The 20,429-nt window shown below is 45.8% G+C and overlaps 1 protein-coding gene across 1 annotated transcript in view; it reads left to right on the top strand.

Annotated features, from left to right (window-relative positions):
* Window positions 1-20,429, top strand: part of DNAJC11 (DnaJ heat shock protein family (Hsp40) member C11) — a 60,031-nt gene that overhangs the window by 19,680 nt on the left and 19,922 nt on the right. The window contains exon 4 of the mRNA XM_082230145.1: window positions 2,404-2,505. Within this exon, the coding sequence (XP_082086271.1) occupies window positions 2,404-2,505 (102 nt within the window). The remainder of the gene's footprint in view (window positions 1-2,403; window positions 2,506-20,429) is intronic.

The following is a 20,429-nucleotide window of genomic DNA, read 5'->3' as shown; positions in this document are numbered from 1 at the left end:
TTTATCATAAAATGACAGAACAGTAGCTGCAGCAAAAATAGTCACACTCAGAATACTGGAAGTGTTTCTTAAATATTGCATGTAACAGTTTCAAAGCTTTGTTAAGTTGTCTTTGCATTTCCTCACCCTTTAAAAACTTGCAATTATAATCTGGCATTTTTCCCTCGCTAGTTTTCAGTAGCATACTAACAGCCCCCGCTCCCAGTCTGCTGCCGTTTAGATTGTAAGCCAGTGGACAGACTTGAATCTGTGCCTAGCTGTTGAGGCAGTAAACAATGGTGATGAAAGACAAAGGATGTGGCCCCCGGTTTGTGTGCAGATAACCCAGGTTGTGTCTGTTCGGTTTACAGCAAACCTCCCTCCCAGGCTTGCTTAGCTCACACGGTGCCTGAGAGGTGAAAAAGCCACTTTTGGAGAACGGACCCAGATACAACATGTAACAAATAAGAACAAATCGAAAGCCTGTTTTAAAAAAGTATCCAGTAAAACCACTGCATTGAACACGGAAGACGGATCAAGCTCTTGCTGGCCTCATTGGGATGCCAAGGGGCAGGTGTTCTTGACCTTGCAGTTAGCCCTGTCAGATGTGTTTGGAATGCTCTATAATCTGATGCCTAGAAATTGAGTGAATGGAGACCCTTGGAGCCATTTTTTTGCTTCCTCCTGCCACAAGGAATGTCAGAGATAAAGTAATTTAAAGTCATTAATTCAGGTTTGCAGAGGTTAAGCGGTTCGGATTCTCCACAACAAATCTCACCCCTTCTGGCCTTGCCAGACTCAGCTGATTTAATCCCCTCGTTTCCATCAAATAGTTTTAGAACCTGGTATTGGGGGGGGGGTAGGGAGAATGGATGTGATTTCATCCCCAAACTCAGGCCTCTTAAAGTTTCTGCTACAACCTGTCTTCAGAGTTGGTGGCCTCTGCAGCCAAGGAAATGTTTCTGTTCTGGGGGAAATGACATTTCCATGGCACTCAGAATGCAGCTCCTTCCTTAGGAAAGGCAAATCTCCACCTGTCAGATAAAGTTGTTGTGGCCTTGGCTGCTGTCTTAAGAAACGGCTAGCTTAGGCGGTCTTATAGGTACATGTTTGGAGAGTTACTCTGGTGTAGTGACTAAGGGTTGTATCCAACCAAATTCTACTCAGAGTAGGGCATTGAAATTAATGGGCCTAAGCTTAGTTGTATGCAATGGGCCTCCTCTGTGTAGGGCTATCCTTGGATACAACCCAAAGACTGAGCCCAGAAGTCACGGCTTCAAATTTAACCTTTTCCAATGAACTCACTTGGTCCCTTTAGACAAGCCCCACCAGCCACAGGCATGCCACATCTGCAATCTGGGGGGAAGATAGTATTGATGTCACTTGTGGGGTTGTACAGATTCCTGAGAAAATGTAGATGAAGCACTTTGAACATTGGAAATTGCCTTAGACAGTATGTATATGTAGCTCAGTATTGTTTACATCAACTGGCAGCAGCTCTCCAGAGTTTCAGGCAGGGTTTTCCCCCCCAGCCCTACCTGGAGATGCCAGGGGTCAAACCTGGGACATTCTGCATGCAAAGCAGATGCTCTGCCACTGAGTTATGATACTTTCCTCTTTAAAATACTCTAAAAAGTGAGGATTGTTATCACAAGTGCAAAACCCCCGGTGCCTGTGAAATTGGCCTTGTGCTGCTGGCCTTAGATTCACTTATATTTATACCCTACCTTCCTTCCATGCTAGAACATAGGGAGGTGCATTTGGGGACATGTGGTGGTTTCCCATACAGGAACTGACTGGATCCAGACCTGTTGAGCTTCAGCAAAGCAACCTCATGTTTGAATGCACTTGTGTGCTCCCATTATTGTAATTTGTGCCTGCTTTGCCATTTATGGCCTGAAAGTCAAAAAAAAAAGTTGCTGGTGTAAGATGGATTCTCAGGAAACTAAAGAACCTCAGCTTACTGCTTGCAATTCATTTATCTGGGTGCCAGCATATCCTGCACTGAGCAGTTGTCTCTCTTTGGAATGGCGCTCCTTGTTTTGTTATATTATCCTCGTACACTGTCAGTTCAATGGACGTCATGTTTTGTGTGGGCTCCCTACTAGGGTTGCCAGGGTCTCATATTGCATGCATTTGTTTTTACGAAGCCGGGCGCCAGGAGTGTAACTGGTAACTCTAAATAAAACAATAAAAGCTCTGTGCCTTTGTCTAGGAGGGAACGACACAGAAAGAGAGAGAATGTTGCAGCATGAAGAAAGGAAACAGAAAGCCCTTTCGAGCCTGCCTGTCTATAGAGAATTAAAAGCCCTCGAGCGTTTCCAGTTGCATCTCTGATTAAACGCCCCACAGTTGTTTGTTTGTTTGTTTGCTGGCTGTCCTGCTGCCAAATAACCTCTAAATGCTTGATTCCTTCTCCCGCAGGTGGTGGAAAGGAGGAGGACGCCTGCTGAGATCAGGGAGGAATTTGAGCGTTTGCAGAGAGAGAGGGAAGAGAGGAGGCTTCAGCAGCGGACTAACCCCAAGGTAAAAAGCTAGAGTGCCCTCTTGGCCTGGAGGAAGTGTTCCTGAGATAGCAGGTGCTGGGAGCTTGTGTATGTGTGTCTAGGTTGATGTTGTGGTCGTAGTTATTGTACTTCCTTAATGGAGAAATGCATAAAAGGTGAGATGAGGCTTCCAAAAGGGCACACACTTGGTCCTGGAGAAGCTCAACCATCATGATGTGAATGCTGCCTCCTGACTCTGCAACGTGGTCTTCATATTCCTCCCCAAGTAACACCACATGCCTGCTCTCTAGTAAGTGTCCAGAAGCAAAGGTAAACAACAGAAGGGAGGGTTGGGCGCACCAAGGTTAAAATGTGAGTAAGCCAATGCATTTTTGGTTGGGGATAAGGATGAAGCAGTTAGGCCAAAAGAAAAAAGGTTAAGTTACAGACAATGTAGGTTTTGAAACTGTGAGATGGGAATCACACCATGCAGTTAGGTGTTGAGGGGTGGAGTTCCAGGTGTAGGAGCCAGAACTATATGAAGAGGGGCAGAGCTGGAAGCATAGAGGCCATAGGCAGGAATGGTTGGGAATTAAGGGTGGAGGACAGAATGATGCACGTGCATTGAGAGCTTTTGAGTGAAACCTCACGGTTCTTGGATCAGCATTCTTCACTGCCTGCTGCTCTGCAGCAGCGTTGCAGCCCAGGATGCCCCCCAAGTTGAGCTGGGAGGCGTCAAAGCAGGAGAAGTGCCCAGCCGTGCCAAGTCACATGAACCTTCCAGCAGCAACTCAAAATTTCAAAACAAGTGCAGAAAGGTTGGAATCTCTCCAGAGGCAAAGCGAGGGCCCGTTTTTGAAATAACCTAATCATGCTCTCAGGCAAACGGCCCTCATCGATGAAGCTACTCCCAGCTCAAGAACCAATAAACCCAGGCACTTTCGTGTTTCAGGCTTGTGTATTTTAAAGCTGTCAAAATGTCAGCCAGAAGCAGCAATGCAGGGAGACCCTTTCCCAGGTGTGCCATGGATTTGTGTAGGTGCAGTGTTGGTTTGTAAAACTCCTACTTACAGCCATCTGCCAATCTTCTCACTCTTGCCTCTGCCCCAGACAAAATGCAGCCCCTAGTCACATGCTGCAGAGCTGCAGTTGCACCCCTTGGGCCAGTGCGCCCAGTCTATTGGCATACTGGCTTAACTGGGTCTTGGATGGCACCTAGCTTGGTGACAGAGGACCTGCTTTCTATGCCAAAGGCCCCAAATTCATTCCCTAGCATCTTCAGCAGAACACACCAGACCTCTGGAGGGCTGCTGCCAATTAGAATAGACAGTAGTGGAGTGTGTGTGGTACAGAGCTGGGGCTTGCATCCCCATCACCCCAGTCCTTCTTGTGGTATGTAGGGTCATGGTTGGAACTACTGAGACAGCGGGGGGCATGCAGCTTTTAGTTTAGGACTTCAAAGTCCAGTGGCATGAGCTGGATCGTGGCACGCAGCAGGCACGAAGAAACTCCTATGTTGGCCAAGGAAGAGCAGAGAGTCAGGCTTCCAGGCCCACAATAGTTCACTGAGCCAGATCTAGTCTCAGTCCCTGATATGTCCTTGTTTCAAGGCCCAGATTCCTTGATCTAGCCTCCCAGCTGTGTTCGCAATTAGTTGTAGCATCTAGGTGCACTAATGTGTCTTGAAGCGCTCCAGCATTAAGACTCAAATCGGTGCCAAACTTCTCTAACTTTCTAAAGCCCCTGGGCTGAGCTTTACCTTGAGCCTCCTTGGATCAGGATGGCTACAGATCAGTAACTGCCTGGCTTTTTAAACGATTGTCACATGTTTTGGACAGCGGCCTGGTTCAAAGATTCCTGAGCTTTCTCAGGCGGGTGAAGTCAGTCTGGGCTGATGAACACAGCGGCATTTCTTCTCTTCAAAGTCTTCTCTCAAACTATGGAATGTATTTTTATATTCATATTTGGTCGTATCTTCAAGTCTGAGCATTGTACAGCATCCTAAAAGCTAACAGTTGTATAAAATGCCAAATATATTGCAGATATAAACACGCAGCTGAAATAACACAACACCAATGCGGATTCCCTGCGGCTAAAAGCTTGCCCAAATAAAAAGTGTCTTTCAGAAGTGGCTTTCCTTTCCTTTTCATTATCTGCCCCCCTCTTCCCCCCTGAACAGCTGGTGCTTTATATCCATCATTGTCGTAAGCGTTCTGCTCTTTTATTTTTATTTTTTTTAACTCCAGTTGTGGTGTGGTGAATTGGTTATGAACTTCGTGCATCGTTTTTGTGTACACTCAAATGATGTGTCGGGTTGTTTTCCCTATTAGGTACTTAAAAGCACTTCCAAACCTGCTCCATTGTTGCTGTCCAATAGAAGTTTCCATGTCTTATCTTAGCACCCAGAACTTGCAGATCAAAGAGGCTGTCTGGATTTTAGGGCAGCCTAAAGGCCATTTCATTTTGGGCCTAAGGAATCTGACATCAAGACTGACAGTAGGGTGGTTAGATCTACCCTGGGTGTGGCTGATGGAGGTGGGACCTTTGCAGAGGAATTCTTGCCCTACCGTTTTTGGCAACTTTTCTTCATCTTTGGCTGAGCTGGATATGCTTGTCCTTTTATCTCTAGACCCACCCCTCTCGAGTGGTATAAATCACATACAGGGAGCATTTGTTTCTGGCCAATACCTTCTCTTATGTAAATAGAGTAAGACAGCACTTCTTGGTTGGGAGTTGGCATCCTTGGAAAGGTACTCTGTCCTGGGGGAGCGGCCATAGTTCAGTGGGAGGACACATGTTTTGGCTGCAGAAGGGCTTGGGTTAGATGGCTCTGGGTAGCAAGTCTGGTAAAGACTCCCACTGCCTGTGCCCTGTAGCAAAGCAACCAGTCAGAGGAGGAGAAAAAGCTAATCCTGGGACCATCGTATTTGGGTAAACTGCAAGGCAACTTATAGTATTGGGAACCACACATGGTTTCCCTTTTCCTGGATGATCCCTGCCCCCAAAGAACCTGAAGTGCATTTTTGCCAGTGTCACACATGTGCCCTTTCCCCCCCTGGCATTCTGAACCATGGAGCAGGAAGCTGCTGGCAGTGACTCTGTGATTTTAGACACTGCAACATATCCTTGTTTTTTCTTTTCCTCCTTGTGCTCTCTCTCCCTTGGGTGTTGAAGATGGGTTAAACATCGAACAAACAAAAAGTAACCTGTGTGCTGTTGACCCCAAATTTTGGATTCTGTGACCCACATAAATCACTCCACTTAATTTTGCATATTGGTTTCTGCTAGTGTGTGCAAAAGTAATGAAGTCTCGGCTGGAATCCCTGGGGACCACCTTTGGCCTCTACCCCACTGGCTTTTGAGGTTTTAGCAGGCAGTTCTCCCTTGTTTCCCAAGCTGTCTTTGCAATTTCCTTTTCTTATGATACAAGCTAAGATTCCCAGGTAGCTGAAAACTCCTTACTTTCCCACATTTATCATATTCTTAAACTCTTATGTAGAACTGTAGAAGGGTGAAAGGCCCAAGGGCATCTAATTCACCAGGTGGTGTGCTCTGCAAGTGTCTGGTTTTAACTCTGCAACTAAATAGAAGACACCTTTGATGGGCTGCACTAGTGCATGAGTCCCAAACCATGTTTTGGGGTCCAGGGTTTGTAGAGAGCAAGGGGCCTTACTTGTCTCAGGTTCCAAGCAGTTCCAACAAAGAAACAGCTGGGCGTTTTATCCCCCCCCCCCCCGCTTCCTGACTCCAAAAATAAAACATATCTCAAAATACCTTTTGTCACCTAGCCCAGCATGGGGTAGCTGCGTTTTCATCTTCCTCTCTGACTCGTTGCACAATTAGAGGTGGATATGATGGTGAGTTTTCTAGGTGCTGTTTCAACTAAGAACTTACCAGGCTCTGCTTGTTTCATGCTGGAGGTGGGTAAGGAGAGCTTAAGGAGCCAGTACACCTCTGACTCAAAGACATTGCCCACCTCTGACTCAGAGCAGTCCATCTCAGAAGGCTCCATGCAACTAAAGGCTCCTGGAACTAAAGACTGCTGGAAGAGAGAGCTGGTGCCCTTTCAGCAAAGAGTACCTCTAAGTCAGGCACCCCCAAACTCGGCCCTCCAGAAGTTTTGGGACTACAACTCCCACCATCCCTAGCTAACAGGACCAGTGGTCAGGGATGATGGGAATTGTAGCCCCAAAACATCTGGAGGGCCTAGTTTGGGGGTGCCTGCTCTAAGTGGAGGAGGAACAAAGCTGCAAGTTGAGAATTAACTGCACCTGAACCTCTGCTCTCATGCAAAACTCAAGGAGCTGTCCAGGGTACCTTTTGTCTTGCCTCTGCTAAGGTCAGCATCAGAAGGCAAGCAAACATTTAACCAAAGCGATGGTTCAGTTCAGCCAAACCATGGTGCTTTGGGGGCAAGCCCCATGAGCATGCCCTTCCCCTCCCCTCCTCCTCATGAACGTTCAGCTTCTGCTGCTTTCTGGTACGATCAGACTCTAGCTGCACATTCCACCTTCACCAGCGAGCAAGATTTGTGCTTGCCTCCTGAGCAAGGTGGCCCAGCCAGCTTCAAACCATGGTTTGCATTCTGGTTTGGAGGACAGTTTCAAAAAATTGTTTCAGGTGTAGCAAGAAACTGTGGTTTGATCAAACCAGGACGTAGTTAGTAGAAGTAGATGAAGTCTCTGTGAACCGGAGGCTTGTCCTCTTAACACCAAGCTCTAGTTTAGCTGATGTGGGCAAAACTGATATTGGCCGTCATCAGCCTGGTGCCTTCCAGATGGTTTTGGACTGGGAATCCAATCAGTTGCCACCAGCATGATTGTGCTTCCATCAGCCCCAATGGCCTACCTCAGGGCCTCCAGACCTTCCTCAAGGCCCAGGTTTAAATATTTTTTTCCCTTCCTGTGTCCACAGCACAGCGATGGTAATGAGAGGCTACTCATTCTAAGAACACAAAGGTTTATCTATCAACATCTCTCTTTCTTCCAAACAACTCTTTGTTCCCTGCTCGCTCCCCGGGGATGCAAACCGTTTTACAGTATATAATTTAATTCTTTTCTTTTATGGCAGCCTTTCTCTCTTCTGCTCCAACAGTGTTATCGCTGGAAAATTAAATTAAAACTGTTAAGGGAGCAATCCACCAGGCTCTGCCGAGGCACGAGAACAATTGAAAGGAACGCAGCCGTGGAACTGCCAGGCTGGGTGGATTCCTCCCTTTTTCTTGCATACAGGCTCTTTTGTGAAGTTGGGGTCAGGGGTCAGGAACCAGCCATGTACAGGTCACATGTGTGGCTTAATACTGTGGTTTTATTCTTGATGTGGGTGCTGCTGATATTTCACTGTTATCTTAACTGTATTATGTGATTTGTATTATTTATTTATTTATTTATTTTTATTTTGTAAGCTGCTTTGAGGCCACTTCTGACAAAAAGCGGCATATAAGCATGTTAAACAGTAATCCTCATAATATATGGGTGTGATGTGTGTGTGTTTTTGCCTTTAGTACTATGCCTGGTTATAAATGCTCCAAAATGGCATAGTACCTTACCAACTATTTAATGGAGACTCACCACTTGTTGTTGGTGGTGGTGGTGGTTGTTTTGAGGGGGAAGTGGTCCCAGTGCACTCTGCTAAATACACCTCCTCTTGGGATATGGGAGTTGGCTGCCTGAGGCCGTGGAGATGAGTGGAAGCTGAAAGACAAGAGTTTGTGTGAGGGAGAGAGGGCAGGATGAAGCAGACAGGCAGGTGCAGAGAAGTCCCAGTTTCCTTACCTCAACCAAACTTTCTACTCGCTTTCCATGTTTCTAAATTACATATTAAAATGGACATGAGAGGGTTGGGGGGTCTCTTGGAAGCAACTCCTTGTGTATCATCCTGCTTTGCCCGAGGTCAGTTGCCTCTCCTTCACACCTACTTTGAACCCATTTCATGGAGATTTGGGGGTAGGGTGGGGTGAATAGTAGGGCATGCATCCTAAGCTTGAGGTTTGATGTTGGAAAGCTCTCATGGCCCTGGTGTTCTGTGCACAAAGGCAGAGACATTATCCTGTCCCTGCATCTCCATGGTATAAGCCCTGTATGTCTGGAATGGCAACAAAGAGTTCAGTTCATTGCCAAAAAGGGACCCACCTTGGCCTCTTTCGTTTTTCCTTTCAGCCCTGTGCACTCTTACCTGCTCTTGCTGTTTCTTGCATGTGTACATAGAATCACAGAATTGTAAAGTTGAAAGGATCCCACAAGGATCATCTCGTTCACCCCATGCAGCAGTTTACACATACATAGGGTCATGGCACATGAAAACCTAGATGTTTTGTAATTTCCATTATCCCTGGGACTGGGTCATGGGACTTTGTGGAGAGAGGACAGTCCAGGGAAGGGGGTAGGTGAGCAAGTGAGGGGCGGCACTTGTCACCCTGCACTCCTTCCCCTTGACTTCAGGAGCCTGACATTTCCAGTGAGGAGGCGGCTGCATTTTGCCGCGGCTGTTGAGCGATAAAGAGGAGAGCCGCATTGTGAGCCGAAGCCTCTGCATCCGGTGATAAAAATCAGCCATCTGGGTGTTTACAGCAATTGCTTATTGGCATTCTATGGAAATGTCTCTCCAGGCAGCGTCCTGTGGAATTAGGTAGCACAGCTGTGATCGTTTCATACAAGAACGCGAGTTATTTTAAAATTTTCGACGGTTTATTAGTTCTATAAAATGGGCTTCAAATAAGTAAGCATTTCTAACCAGAAATAGGGAGCAATAAGCAGATGCGGGCAGCTTGGCAGGCTGCAAGTTGTCTGGTCGTGTGTTTTTTCTTTCGTTTTCTGCTGGCTTTTTCTTTCTCTGTTTCAAGATACTGCACTGGAGGGTTGGAGGATGTCAGTGACCTGCTGTGAGTAGAATGGTAATTCCAGCATACGAGAGGAAGGGTACTTCTGCCTTCCTTTGCAGGAGCAGGAGCATCACAGCCGAGAAGGTGGGGGGCTTGCAAGCTGTCCAGTGGTTTGTGCCTGTTCTCCATTTGGGTTGATGACTGTAGGTGGGGGTTTCCCACAGCAGTTTTCATGGGCTGCAGGTAGCAGCCATGTGCAGAAGTGGCACAGCTTTGCCAAGGGATGAGCTGAGGTGTTGCCTTTGGAGGGTCAGGCTGTGGGGAAGGAATCTAGTCGTTTTTGCAGTTATTACTTTTACCAGGCGTAGGGCAGCTCCATCTCAGCTGGTGAAATACCTTGAGGCCACAGGATCTTGCACCTCTCCCACACCCCAGTACATGGAAATAGGAGTGTGCCAGACATAAACCTGAGGTCCTCCTGGTGCTGTTTGGACTACAATTCCCATCAACCCCAGCGAGTGGTAAGGGGTTATAGTAGCTGGACTCCAGCAACATCTGGAGAACACCAAAGACTGCTCTAGTGGGAATCATAGAATTGGAAGGGACCCAAAGGGCCGTTGAGTCCAACCTCTTACAATTCAGGAATGAGTTGGAGCCGAAGGTGGGTCAGAGCCAAAGCTGCAGGTCTCTTGTCCCTTATCTCAGTTCAAAATATGGTCCTTGTGAAGCACTGGTTGCTGGCAGCTCTTTTTATTAGAACATGACCTGAAGATCTATGAGGATGCAGCAGAAGCAGCGTGGAAGTCCAGCCGTTCTGAGTCTCGTCGGCATCTAAATGGGGAGGCACCGGGGGACCTCCTGAGGCGTTCTCAGGTGGAAGGGGAACCACAGCATAAATGAAGTGCATGAGCAAAAGAAAAGCAAAACAACATAATTGTTAAATATCTGGGTTGGGTTGCAAATCGCCTGCCATGCCCTGATGATCAAGGGATCGTGTGGCCACTTGTTTGAGTTTGTAGTTCATTTGGCCTTCTTCGGTACAGATGCTTCCATGCCTGGCATTTAAAATGAGAAGAGGAGAGCAACAACAGAGTACATGAATTCAGTTTCACGCTCTCTGGCCCCATTTGCATCAGTAGCTCAAATGGTTTCTTCTTGAAATGCTACAAAGTGGCTGAGGGTGTCATCTGAGCATTGGACTGTGTCCTCCTCCTTTTCCCTAGAGCGGCCGTTGCCGAAAATCCCAGGAGGTTCTGAAAGCCTCTAACACTTGCACACAGCTCATTGTGGTTGCACAGCTGTGAGCATCTCCACTTGGCAAAAAGGCGCCTATTGCAACCTTGTTTATTTCCACTCCATGCTTCTGTGAGCAGAGTTATGCTCAGTGGTGTGCCGTCGGCAGCCCGTGTTATATTCTGAATGCAAGCGCAGCCTCTCTCTCCTCCTCGTGTGCCAGGACCTGTCTTGGGTAACACCGCACATTCTCAGTTTCAGGCTGGTGCAAATGAAAGGGGAGTTGTGACGAGCAGAGCTATATTTCCCGAAAGAGAGAATTCTAAAATAAGATTGCAGGGTGCACGCGGAAAGGTTGGCCTGGGGATTCTGAAAGCACGTCTTCGACTGTCACCTCGAAGCAGCAGAAGATTGCACAGTGACCTTGTTCTATATCGGTGTGAAAAATATGCCTTGACCTGCCTTTCTCATATCACCTTTGCCATGAATGGTGGATTTAGTTTAGCAGAAAGATGTTCTTCTCCTGAATTAAGTTTCCCAGAGGCGCCTCTCTGGTGTTGCTTGCTGGCTGCGCTCCATCAGGCTCTGTCCTGCAGAAATTAATTGTGTGTGCCTTTGCATGCTTTTCAGCCTCTCTCTGGGTTGGAGCCGTGGGTTCTGTTCTGCTAGTTGAGGCAGGCTCCTTTTGTCGCTGGATGACTCTCAACTGGATGTGTGAACCGACTCTTGAAAAGCAGTGCTTTTGAAATGGTAGGAGGCAATGCAAGGCAGCCCATTCTCTCAGGCAAGCCATCAGTCCGTGTCTCCCCCCCCCCCCATATAATTTGGCAGTCATCAAATGATCAACACACATGTGTGAAATTGCCTTTAGCCATGGTAGAAATTCTCTTGCGTATTTTGGGCAATAAAGGGGGGGTGATCCTTGGGGACCAGTTGTGATCCAAGGGCCATGGCTCAGGAGCAGAGCACAAGGTTTTGCATACAGAAGGTCCCAAATTCAATCTCTGGCTTCTCCAGGAAGGGCTGGGAGGGACTCCTGCCTGAACCCCTGGAGAACAGCTGCCAGTCAGTATAGATTAGGGGTGGCCAGAAGATGGATCAGGATCTACTGGTGGTTATCTGGGTGCTGTGAAGTAAATCAGCAAGGAAGTAAATCAGCAATCTGATTCTCAGTTTTTCAGCAATACCAACAAAACTGACTTCAGGAAACTCTAACAAAAGAAAATAAAAAGTGGGAGGGGGGGCAGTTTCCAGGAGAGGAAAACCTGTGAGCTCTGTTCAGTTTTGGAGCCCAAAATAAATTCTTGGGCTCTGAAAGATATTTATCTTTTGTACCAGGTGAAACACACTAGATCTCGCAAGCCTGATGTCTACAATAGACAATGCTGATCCATAGAATCATAGAGTTGGAAGGAACTCGAGGATTATCTAGCCCAACCCCTGTAATGCAGGAATATGCAGTCGTCCCATATAGGGATTGAACCTGAAACCTTGGTGTTTTCAGCAGTATGCTCTAACCAACTGAGCTATCCAGGTTGGCCAGTGGTCTGACTCAGTGTAAGGCAACATCCTATGTTCCTATGCATTGTATTGCCCCAAGACCTGTTGTCTGGTCATTCTGAAGGGTGACAGAATGTGACAGCATCCTATGTTCCAAACTGGTTCCTCCTTGTATAATTAGATATTGGGCTGGAACACAGGTTAAGCCCCCGTTGGAATCAGTGGTACAAGTTAGTCATTGGGATATGACTCTGCTTCCTGGGTTTAGCTTATTCCAGGAGTTCCCCAAGCTCCCCCCTGCTCTTGCCTCCCACAAACCTCCTCCTGAACATCGCCAGGCATCTTGGCAGTCCATTTAATGTCTTTTCTGCATGCTGCATTGATTGCAATGTGCTGTGCTAGATGCTGTACAGTATTTAAGTGTATTTTTATTTCTCCTTTTCTTTATTATATGTTGCATTTTATTGTATTCCATAGAATTCGCATAGTAGCACAATAAAATGCATTGTAAGAAATAAAAGAAGCAATGAAAATACAGTTAAAATCAATATGGATATTTAATATGATGAATGTGGCACCACCTGCCTTCATCCCACACATCCACAGACATGCCACAGCCCACCTGAATGGACCCCATGGTGATTCACGAACCACAAACCCTTGCCTATTCTGACAATATTTCACCTATGAAGATACCTAATTTTGCTTTTAATTTAGACCATATGGATAAACCTGGTATGGAGTCGCTGTAGCCTAACCTTAGGGTCCTCCAATTTCATCACTCTGCTCATAATTACCCTGCTCTCGGCCCTTGAGGAATAATGTGTTTAATTTAGGGCTGCTTTCTTTCTGCTTTGATTTTTCCTCCACCAACCCAGCCACTGCTGCCGCTGCCGCCTCTCTCCAGCATGTCTCCGCTGTACGTCTGTGACCTTGGAGCAAGGACTGTCCCCCTCTCTGCCTGTGTTTCAGCCCTAGCTGCCTGGTTCTTTCTCGACTTTCCTCCGCAATTAGCCTGGTCTGTGGCCTTCCACTTTATCCCTAGCCAGGGCTTGTCTGGGTTGCTTGACTGTCGTCTTGTATTCTACAGAGGGAGAGAAAACACATAGAAACCAGTTGTTTCATGTTTGAAATCTGTGTTCTTTGTAAAAAGGTTTATTTTTGATTAAAAAATTGTCATTAGAACAAAACTTCTGAAAACTATAGCAAGCAGTCTTATTTGAAAATATTTACTGTTTGGTTTTTCGATGGGTGGGGTGCTGATCACAATAAATACCTTACCTTTGGGTTATGATCTCAAAGCCTGTGTCTCTTGAAAATGCCTTTGATGGCCATGGGGTGTGCTTTCTGGGTTTCTTGAGGCTGGGGAAGTGTAGAACCCATGGCTGCCAGGACACCTGAAGAGAGATCGTTCACCAAGCCAAATGGCAAGATGCCCACCTTTCTCCCGACTACCCCAGACCTGCTGCGCTGGACAACTTTATACTTTGGAAGCCAGCATTTCTAATGTGCTAAAGGCAGTCTCTTTGCTGTAGTGCATGTATTCCAATCGAACGGTTGTTTAGCTTGAGGGATGTCCAGGGCATGAGAAGCCCATTTACTGCATACATTACATTGCTTGAAAGTATCTGGGTGTCTTCCCCCTTCAGCACAGAAAGGACGCCTTGCCATTTGCCACCCTGGAATGACCTCCTCCCTTTGGCGTAATAAATTGCTTTACTCGCTTACGAAGGTTGTAGTTCTTGTGCTGGCATTTTTCAGTCTCCAGCAACCCGTAAAACGAGACGCCGGTTCCAAGTCTTTCTGGAGTCCTTTAGATTCTGAACCAGAGGGATTCTGAATCCTGTGTGCACGTACTCATGGTGCAAGAGATAGGTTAAAGGAAATGCATCTCAAAACAGCAGTGTGAGCCTCTTGTTTGGCACTCTGGTGACTTGGGCTTTTTATATATATATAGCTCCAGGTAACTATACCTGCACTTCTTTTGCTTCAGGTTGGCACTTCAGTGTTCCATAGAGAGTTAATGTATTCTGCAGGAGCTATGCCAGGCTAGTTATCTTTTATTATGCTGGTCCATAATCACCTCACCACTACCCCCTGTCTCATCTCCCCCACGTTTCTTCCCCAATCCCCAGTTTGGGGTTTAAGTTTGCTCTATTTGGAGTGGCTAGCAAGAGCCAGGCCCCCCCCCCCCGCATCTCATACAATGACAGGAGGTGTGTTCTCATCTTCCGGGTGCTATATTTAACCACCTACCATCTGCTATTCTGACCCTCACCCACCAATTCCTTCCATTTAAGCCAGATTCCCTCGCCAGTGCGGCATGGGCTCTGACATGTGACCTCACTATCTGCACCTCCCTTGGACGGGCTTGCCCAGCCTGTAGCTGGCAAAAGGCATCCTTGTGGAGAAAGGCAAGCAAATACAGCAGGGCTTAAAAAAACAGCCTGCCACCTACTTGTCCCAGAGGAGCTGGTAGAATGAGATCAGCAGGACTTTTTATGCTTTCGTTCAGATTTGTCGGTGAAGGTTGTTCAGTCCTGGAGGACTTGTGCTGTTTCTCTGAGGAGCAACAAGCAGCCATCTATTGCACCCACAAACGCTGGGCAAAAAGCAGCCACCCTCCTTGGTGGTCTTTGAACATAGTCAAACAGTGTGAGGTCGAGCTTGGGTTAAAACAAATAATAATCTGTGTTAACTCTGCAAAGTCAAAGCCATGTTGGACAATTTTTTGGCCAATGAGAGATTAATGAGATATCTAATATACCCATACTGGGGGTGCAGGGAAACAGTAGTGTTTATTATTATTATTATTATTATTATTATTATTATTATTATTATTATTATTATTTGCCTCCAAATCAAAGAAACACAACCGGAGAGAAATACTGAAGTAAAAACACGCTTCAGCTTTCAGAAACCCCTGTAAAATTGGGTGGTTTGAACCCTGGCTTCTGTGGATTGAAATTAGCACTTCCTCGCTACTGACTCCACTGCTGGAGGTATTGCGGAATATCTATGAACATTCCTGCTGCTCAGACACTTAAACTGTGCCAGCACCCAAGGCCATGGGAAGGCTTGATAATAGCCATTTCCCAGGAAGCCTGCAGTGAGTGAGAATTGGTTCCAGAAGACCAAGCATGGAGATTTTTTAATCATTTGGGGAGGGAGCTGGTTCTTTTTTTCATTTCAGACCAACTTGTGAACGTATCTGTGGGTCTTTTCTCTCGTCTGGGTTGGAAAAAGAGCTGTGGGAATGGGTGGGTGAAGCAGGTCTTCCTCCGAGAAAAAAAGCCCAACCCTTCTGGTTGGTTTGTTTTTAAGAAAAAAAAGAAAAGGGATTTAATGTAATTCTGTGTTTGTGAGGGAGAGAGAGCGAGAAAGAGGCCTTTCCTGCATAAACAGAGCTTGCAGCTGATCTTATTTATTATGCTTATATCTTAGGTTTCCTCCAAGGACAGTACCTGCTTTTTATCATCACAATAGTCCTTTGTGGTAGGTTAGGCTGAGAGATGGCCCAAGGTCACCCAGAGAGCTTCATGCCTGAGTGGGGATTTTGAACCTGGGACTCCACACTAGTCACTATACCACACTGATTTGTGATATTATTATTATTATCATCACATTTATATCCCATCTTTCCTCCAAGGAAGTTCAAGGTGGCATACCCAATTCCCCCTCTCCTCATTTCATCCTCAAAACAGCCCCGTGAGATAGGTTAGGCTGAGAGAGAGAGCCCAGGGTCAATGAGCAAGCTTCACTGAATGGGGATTTGAACCCCAGTCTCCCAAATCCTAGTCCAGCGCTCTAGCCACTACACCACACTGGTTCTCTTTTTAAAAAATAACCTGTGTCTCTTATTCGGAATAGTACGCACCACAGGCACCAAGTGTGAATGGAAGGTCCAGCCTAGCTGGATAAGGACAAGGTGAGAGAGGAATTTCCGCTGAAGATCACAAAGAAATGTAGTTTGGGGTTTGTTTGTTTGTTTGTTTGTTTGTTTGTTTGTTTTTGCAAGTTGTAAGGTTGACTCAACCTTGTGGAGGTGTCTGTAGCCCACTAAGACTCATTAAAATCAGAGAGAAGGGGGAGCATGTAGATTGCAAATTTTAAAGCAATTTGCTTCCATCCATGCAAATGAGTGTGGAGTGAAGTTACTTATTTATTTGAAGCATTTTTTGCCTTGCTCTTCGGCCCCCGTTCCTGCAAGAAAAGGGCTTCCAGAGGAGCGTGAAAGTATCAACAACCAGATGGTCTCAGTCCTGAGACTTTTCAAAGTGATGAATTTGCTCGACTACAGAAGAGATTTCTGAGTTCTCCTTTTATCCCTTTCCTCCCTTTGTGGCAAGAAATAAAGCGTTTATAGTGAATTACTTTCTGAAGGCTCAGGTTTACACACACACAAGCACACCCCACTCCATAAGGGAGCTTTCTTGAGCAAGCGGGCTGGAGGTGAGGGGAAGCAAATCAGGATCTAAGCTCCGCCAGCCGTCTGAGTATATAGCGGCCTGAAGAGCGGACAGGACTGACTGAGGCAGCGAAAAACATGTCTCGTTTGGCAAGCGCCAGGGCTTAATTTATGGCATCTCACTTTGTGTTCTCCCTCTGCAGGGACTGCAGCTTTCAGCCTTCATTCCCAATCAGCAGCCAAGAGCGTTTCTGCTTGCTCATTACTGGAGTTTGGGGTGGGGTGCTTCCTGGTTTGGTTCTCCCTCCCCCATTTAAATATCACCAGAGCGTCTTCAGCTGAAGGGGAAAGTGGCTCACATACCCCTCGCAAAGTCACTCTGGGTAGAATTGGCCAGTTTTGCTGGGGGCTGGTGCCAAGGAGAGCTGAATTCCGTTCAATTCAATTATTTTTGCATAAGCATCTCTTATCTCATATCATTTATTCTGGCTTGCCACTTGTGGGGAGGGGAGCAGGGAGCAGTCCACACAAGGCAGAGAAGCACCATTGCCTCCAACTGTTTGACCATCACAATCTATTCCTTCTGGTGTTTCTTTACAGCTTTGTTTAACTTGGATGCTTGCTTAGTTTAAAAAAGAACAGCAAGTGAAACCCAGGCTGAGACTCTCTCTTTTTTTTATAAAATTTTTATTAGTTTTACAATTTTTTATACACAATACAAACAAATAAAAAGACAGACAAACATGTATAATTTCATATCCTTTTTTTCATAAACCTCACTTCTCGGACTCCCCCAAACCTCCCCTTTCTGCATCCAAAATTTCAAAATTGTTTCAGCAAATCCTAAATTTAAACTTATCAAATATATTCCTTCATTGCTCTTTTCTTTAACTTAATCTTTTATCGCTGTAATCTCCTTATCTTTCTAAAGAACCTCAACATTTTAACATTCATCAATTTTATAATATTTCTTAAGATAGATTTTAAATTTCTTCCAATCTTCTTCCGCCGTCTCTTTCCCCTGATCACGGATTCTGCCAGTCATTTCAGCCAATGTCATATAGTCCATCACCTTCATCTGCCATTCTTCCAGTGTGGGTAGGTCTTGTGTCTTCCAATACTTTGCGATGAGTATTCTTGCTGCTGTTGTAGCATACATAAAGAATGTTCTATCTTTCTTTGACACCAATTGACAGGCAATGCCCAAGAGAAAGGCCTCTGGTTTCTTAGGGAAGGTACATTTAAGTACCTTTTTCAATTCATTATATATCATTTCCTAAACCCAGGCTGAGACTCTCAGGGAGCTGGATGCAGCTGTGAGATTATGTGCTCCCATAGGATTATGATGTGCGATCAAGAGGTGGCTGGCATCTTTCTCCTCCGCAGAGGAGCACAGTGGGAGAGCCTCTAGACCTGCTAAAAAAGAGTGATCCCTCTTATCCCTGGATCAGTTGCTCTCCAACAAACATCTGCTTAACTCCCATCAAGTGCCTTTGGCACCCAAGAGCAGGTTTCAGGCTCAGTGGCCTCCTAGCTCCTCCACTCCTCTTCAGTTGCTTCTCAGAGGCATTGATTTGGGAGCGCCACTCTGGTGCACTCCCAGGGAGCAACGTAGCAAAAAAATATGTTGGCACATCTTAGGTTTTTTTCCAGCACTAAACAGCACCCTGTTAGAGGTGGACATTCCTAAGCAGTGGAAAAAAGGTATTATTTATTCAATTGATATACCTTTTGTCAAAAGATCCCAGGGTGGTGAACAACATTTCCCACTGAACAATCCACGTATCCCACTGAATATGCAAGAAAACTATGCAACACTTTCTCTAAGAAGCTGCTCAAACATCTGATCAGCGTTCTCTACTCTAAACAGAAGCTAATAAAGGAGGAACTCCTTGTATTAGACAACTCTATCAGGAACCACCAAGCTTGGCAAGAGTTCCAAAAGGAAAAACAAAACATTTACCACTCTCAACTGGAGCTACTGAAAAAACAGAAAAACAAGAAACTCTCTAACCTTTCCAACCTACAGGCTACTAATCAAAACAAGATCAACAATATTGTCAATCTCTCACAGCAAGCACTCAGCCCAGCCGAGGAATCAGTCCTTTCACGTGGACTGTCATTCTGCCCTGCCAAATCCCCACACATGATCCAGTTCTACGGGGACTTGGAAGCATTTTTCCGCCGTTTACGCCTGAAGGAGTATTTTCAACACACACAACAACAAGACAAATCAGAACAAACAACAACTTCACAACACAACACCTCTCAACCCACTGGAGAACAACAACCACCCTCCCAACAGAACACTGACCACCAACTACCACTGAAAAAGTGTTACACAAAAAGGGACTCCACATGGACCCCTCCTGATGGATGCAATACCACACTGGACTTGTACATTGACTGCTTCCGCCACAGAATCCAAACAGATGTAACCAGAAAACACCATCGCTTACAACAAAATCTAAACCATGCTGAAAGGAGAGCCATTGATAACCTCAGAAACAACCCAAACATTATAATTAAAGAAGCAGACAAAGGGGGAGCTGTCGTCATCATGAATAAAACTGACTACATTCAGGAGGCTCACAGACAACTTTCCAATACCGCCTTTTACACAAAATTGGACTCAGACCCCACACAAGAATACAAGAAAGAACTGAACAAGATTGTTAAGGAGCTACCCCCACACATCCAGGAACAGATCCTCACCAACACACCAACAGAACCTTGACCAGGAACTTTCTATCTTCTACCTAAAATACACAAACCAGGAAATCCAGGACGCCCCATCATTTCAGGTATTGGCACTATTACAGTGGGTGTCTCCGGTTATATGGACTCTGTTCTGAAACCATATGCCATCAGTGCTCCCAGCTATGTACGTGACACCACAGATTTTCTGAGGAAAATACAATCTTTAAATAACCTTCCCAACAATACTATACTAGCTACTATGGACGTGGAATCTCTGTATACCAACATCCCACACAACGATGGTTTACAAGCTATAAGGAACACCATTTCAGATAAAACCACAGCGGACCTTGCCACCAAACTCTGCCAATTTGTCCTTACCCACAACAACTTCAAATTTGGTGATGACCTGTTCCTTCAGATCAGCGGCACAGCAATGGGCACCCGCATGGCCCCACAGTATGCCAACATCTTCATGGCAGATTTAGAACAACGTTTCCTAAACTCCTACCCACTCAAACCTCTCTTGTACCTGCGATACATTGACGATATTTTTATCATCTGGACACATGGTCAACAGACCCTGGACACCTTTCACCAGAAATTCAATGATTTTCACCCCACAATCAACCTTACAATGAATCAATCTATGCAAGAAATACATTTTTTGGACACTACTATAAAAATACAGGATGGACGCATAGACACCACCTTATACCGTAAACCAACTGACCGACAAACATATCTACATGCCTCTAGCTACCATCCCAAACATACCAAACAGTCCATTGTATATAGCCAGGCACTACGTTACAGCCGCATCTGTTCCAATTCTACAGACAGAGACTCTCACCTAAGAGATCTACAGCAAACCTTTTCAGAACTAAAATACCCAGCAGATGAAGTTAGACAACAGATCAACAGAGCCAGACTGATACCCAGAGAGAACTTGCTGCAAGACAGACCCAAAAAAGAAAATAACAGAACACCACTAGTCATCACATACAGCTCCCAAGTTAAAACAGTTCAACGCATCATCAGAGATCTACAACCTCTCCTGGACAATGACAGTTCTCTTTCTCAAGCTCTGGGAGGAAGACCTTTCATTGCCTACAGACAGCCACCCAATCTTAAACAACTCCTAACCCACAATAATACTACAACCAGACTTAACACGGACACTGGCACCAGAGCCTGCAATAAACCCAGATGCCAACTTTGCTGCCACATACACCCGGACAACACCATTACTGGCCCCAACAACATCACACATACCATCTCGGGACTATTTAATTGCTCATCG

Source organism: Podarcis vaucheri (genome assembly GCF_965113315.1).
Source record: "Podarcis vaucheri genome assembly, chromosome: 7".
In the NCBI taxonomy this organism is placed as follows: domain Eukaryota; kingdom Metazoa; phylum Chordata; class Lepidosauria; order Squamata; family Lacertidae; genus Podarcis; species Podarcis vaucheri.
This window is presented reverse-complemented; position numbering and strand designations above follow the sequence as displayed.